This window comes from Polyodon spathula, chromosome 31 (genome assembly GCF_017654505.1).
Source record: "Polyodon spathula isolate WHYD16114869_AA chromosome 31, ASM1765450v1, whole genome shotgun sequence".
NCBI lineage: Eukaryota > Metazoa > Chordata > Actinopteri > Acipenseriformes > Polyodontidae > Polyodon > Polyodon spathula.
This window is the reverse complement of record NC_054564.1, coordinates 6,360,622-6,365,120: the sequence shown is the minus strand read 5'-3', so window position 1 is coordinate 6,365,120 and position 4,499 is coordinate 6,360,622. Positions and strand designations below refer to the sequence as shown.

The window sequence follows — 4,499 nt, the reverse complement described above, 5'->3', positions numbered from 1 at the left end:
TCCAAAAGAATGCAGGAAACAGTACAAAACAGTGGGCTAATGCACAGCCTCTGTAATCTGGCTCAGGTCAGGTGAGAGGGAGTTTTTTAAGTTATCTCAGCCAAGCCCATGGTTGCAGCTAGCCTGCAAAGACCAACCAGCAGTTTAACAATGTGTCCTGCCTGTCATTGTAGAAATAAACAACCACTCTCTATTGTATAATCCACCCTGTGTGCAAAAAAACCTCTTAACAGAAATGTTGTCCCAGAATGCTATTAATAACGGCTAAACCAAACAAAGAGAGAGGGGAGTTCAGCGTTGATTTCTTTTTTTTTTTTTATCAGTAGGTTAGGGACAGCTAAATGTTTGTTGTTAAATGACACATCAATTTTAGTTGAAGTAGAAATTAATTTAAACTTTTTATACATTAATCAACAATGTCAACTTTATAATTAGGCTCTGGAGAAGATATTGTAGAACGCATGGCATTATTTTCAGGCTAGGTTATGATACATGTGGTTGCAGTCACTTAATGCTGCTGTTGTGTCAAGCTTGACAGGTGGAAACATCAATCAGAAAGTGACCTGAAGTTCACATGAATTTAAATGGCTGACTTATTTCAGATTTATTACATTTCTTAAAAGCAATTTATTGAAATATTTTTTTTGTCGTAATCAGCAAAGGAGTTCGTAGTGTCTGTACGAAAGACTGATGCAACAGAAAGATGCCGACTACGTGGGACATACATCCTGAAAGCAGAAGATGACAGCCTGGTTCTCAGAGACAAGAAATCAGGAGAAGCCACGTTCATGTGGCCCTACAGGTTTTTAAGGAGATTTGGACGGGACAAGGTAAATATTTTAAGCAGCATCAAGCAGGGGCGCACAAATTCAGTCCTACAGGTTTATAGATATCTTTAAATAATTAACTTATTAAATCTGGAAAGAGATTAGTCTCAGTAATTTAGGGTACAAGGCGGAACAAAGACAAGAGGACTCTGGACCTCAGGGACCGGCATTGTGCCACTCTGGTTAAGACTTTTGTTATTCCATTTAATAATGTCACCGATTTGAGTTTTGTAATTTCAGATTTGTATTGCTGTTTTGATTTGGACAATGATTTCCTTGAGATCGGGTTTATTCAAGAAACGCCAGTTACCAAGGCTGCAAATTGAGTTCAAGGTTTTAAAAAAGATATTTGCAAAGAGGCCATGAACAGGGTTCGGAATTAATCCCTGTCGAAACATAGTCTGTTGAAAATGAAAGTAAAGATCTGCACTGTTAAATGATCCCTGAATTAATTTTATATAAAACATGCATTGCTATTTATTTAAAAAAATATACCTGTGGTACATATTCACAGAAGGATATCCCAGTAAGGACTCCCTCTTAAGATCATTCAGTATCCTCTGTATATCAATGTCATATCATTTTTCTGCAGTGCATGTATTTTAAGGTTTGCTGCTGTTCCGGAAGCGAAGTTATAACCAATGCAAAAGGTTTTTCCTAATAGATTAAAATATACTGTGATGTTTCGTTCCCCCTCTCCATTACAGTTGTGTCTCCCTTTCAGTTGAGAAACCTTTCTAATACAGCCTTTAAAGATGTTGCCTTGCCTATTACTTGACTGTGGTAGAGTTCATTCACGTGCAGTATGTACAGTCTTACAATCTTAGCATTACTCCTTCCTGTGTGGACAGTTATGACACCCATTTGAAATATATTTTCCACTCTTGTAGAACACGCTGTTTATTTTTAGCAGAAGTGATAACTCTACAGTCTAACAGGATACAACTTAATTTACCACGTGCAGATACTGTGGTCTCTGAAGACCACTGCACATTCTTTATCTAATGCAACAGGTACATCTTACCTTGAATACTGTGTTGGAGTAGCACATTATAAGACCCCTTCTCCATTCAATCACTACTTAACACACATTATTCAACTTCTTACTCGTGTCATGCAGGGCAGAACCATTACAATGCCATTGAAGATGTCGTCAGGGGAACTTGTCATGTGTCTATGTTGACCAAAAGAACAGCACAGGCAGACAAAAAGGCTGGCAACACATACAGGAAGACACACAGGATTAATGATTGTAAAAAATGGAATACAACATGCAGTAAGAAATTATATATTGTAGCAAGTGACCCTGCACTACACTGTTAATAGAATTACACTGATAATCAAGATGCATTGACATGTGGCTGTTATTTCATTTCCTTTTTATAAAGTTATTTTTAATGGATTTTTAAAGCGCATGTATTTAAATCATGGCACATAGCATGGATTAACCCCTAATTAACATTTCTGATTCACAGGTGACGTTCTCCTTTGAAGCAGGGCGCAGGTGCGCTTCTGGAGAAGGCAACTTTGAATTTGAAACCAAACAGGGGAACAGCATTTTCCAAGCCATCGAATCCGCCATCAATGTGCACAAAACGACCATCACAGATCCCAACTGGCACTGTGCTTCATCCGAAGGAGACCTCCCACCACCCCCTAGGCCTCCTCCTGTGGGGGACAGTGGCTTCTACAGCACAGTAGGCCAGCCAATGTTTGAATCTCAGATTTGTAGCAGAGCCAGGGCAGGTGAAATGTCAAGTGAGACCTTGCCTTCAGGAGTGAAGAGCTTAACTCTTGACCCCAAACCAAGGAAAGCACCAGTCAAGAACATTCCGAGCCTGCCGTTGTCTTTGGACCTGGCCTATTCCCAGTTTATCAGGACAGTGCCGGACCAACCAAAAGACAAAGCAGCTGAGAAAAAACACACAGATCTGGAAAACCCAGATTGCGAATATGCTGTCCCTTTTGACACCATTGCCAAGAATCTGATGACCTCTGGCTTTGGCGCATTTTCCATGCCCAGCCTAGACCAAGCCTCTTTTGAAAAAGAGGAGCCATCCATTTCAACACACATCCAAGCTGCTGATCCACTGTACGACTCTATAGATGAAAGAGCAGTGCAGTCGAGGCGGAAGGGCTCAACTTATAAGGTGGATCACATCTATGACGAGCCAGAAGGGTGTGCAATGGCAGCATCTGCAACCTCCCTGTACGATGACCCTGAGGAGGTACGAGGCCATGCTTGGAAACTCCAGGGTACTGCAGATCCATTTGGCCATGAATACCCCTATAACCCACACATTGATGACTATGCAGTTCCTAAGCCGCCCAAGAAGGCTTTTTATGAGGATGAATACTGTGAAGATGGCAACATGAGGGAGGATGAGAGTCTAGACACCACATACGATAATGTCATGGTGAAGCTTATGGCCAAGAAAAGCACGGAGTGATATCACTATCTGTATATTGTGGGAAGCCTCTATTCCGACCATCGAAAGGACAGAGTAAAACCGCTCAAATGCCATCAACTTTTTAATGTGAAAACAAAAGCTTTGAAGCTCAAAATAAGTTATTTTTTTGAAAGGCAACTATTTGTTGTACACAGGCTGCTTCTTTATATCATGTGTATAAGCCAGTTATTTGATTCCCAAAACAATATCTGTCTGAAAGTTATATGTATACATGTAATACACAACCTCACAGGAAGCACAAACATTTATTGGTGTTTTACCACAAAAAAAATAGCCAGATTTAAAGAGTCTGATAAGGAAAGTGCAGTATGCATCTTAGTTATAGCATATAAACTGCCAGTGCATGGGCATTACAACCTACATAGTTACAACCTAGTATTACTATGGAGCGGGCAATTTGCCTGCAAGTTGCCCACAATGGAAAATATAATATATACAAGGATATAAGGCAATATCTTGGCCACAGAAAATAATGTACCATAACATGTAGTCTCTAAAATAGAAATCAGTGAAAGACTACGTGACCAAACGTTTGTCTAAATTCATTATTATTTTCAGTTCTACTGTTTAATGTAATTGTCCTGCTGGGGTATAATAATGACAGCACAGTAAAAAGTTGTTTTAACATTTAAACTGTATATAACTATTGAAAATAGATGAAAATGGAAATAATTTAACAATAAAAAAGTAGCATGCTATGATTGCTGTTCTTGTGTGATCTTCTGGGTGATTTTCCCGAAAAGGTAGGGTCGATTTTCATGATCCAAAGGGGCGGATCTCAGAACAACTACCTTCAAATGAAATTTTTCTCAGGTCCCATTTACTATATTTTTTATTGCAAGTAGGAATATTAATACGTAAATAATTATTTAGCCTGATCTGTCGCTGTTCAGATCAGTGGTTCTTGAGACCAAAATGTTTTTCCGGCAATTGTAAACTTGATTTCTTCAATACAGGTGCAGTCGACCATTGCAGTCTACTGCTCTGTGATCTTAATCTCTTCCATTGTGCCACTTCATACTGTAAATCTGCCCCTTACTGACATTCTATTCTAGCTGTTAACTGTCAAGCGAAAACTCAGTTTAAAAAAAAAAAAAAAAAAGAATCATAAATCATATGTATCCTCAGTTGTGAAATGTCATTGTTACAATGCTCCTGCCCTCAGTCAGCGAAATTATAATTTGAAATCTTAAATGTGGCT

The 4,499-nt window shown here is 39.0% G+C and overlaps 1 protein-coding gene across 2 annotated transcripts in view; it reads left to right on the top strand.

Moving 5' to 3' along the window:
• LOC121303017 (docking protein 2-like) overlaps positions 1-3,996 on the top strand; it is a 17,287-nt gene extending 13,291 nt beyond the window's left edge. For both annotated transcript variants that reach the window (XM_041233412.1, XM_041233413.1), the window contains 2 exons: positions 658-830; positions 2,303-3,996. In XM_041233412.1, coding sequence (XP_041089346.1) covers positions 658-830; positions 2,303-3,277 — 1,148 coding nt within the window. In that variant the 3' untranslated portion in view covers positions 3,278-3,996. The remainder of the gene's footprint in view (positions 1-657; positions 831-2,302) is intronic.
• Positions 3,997-4,499: the final 503 nt, after the last annotated feature.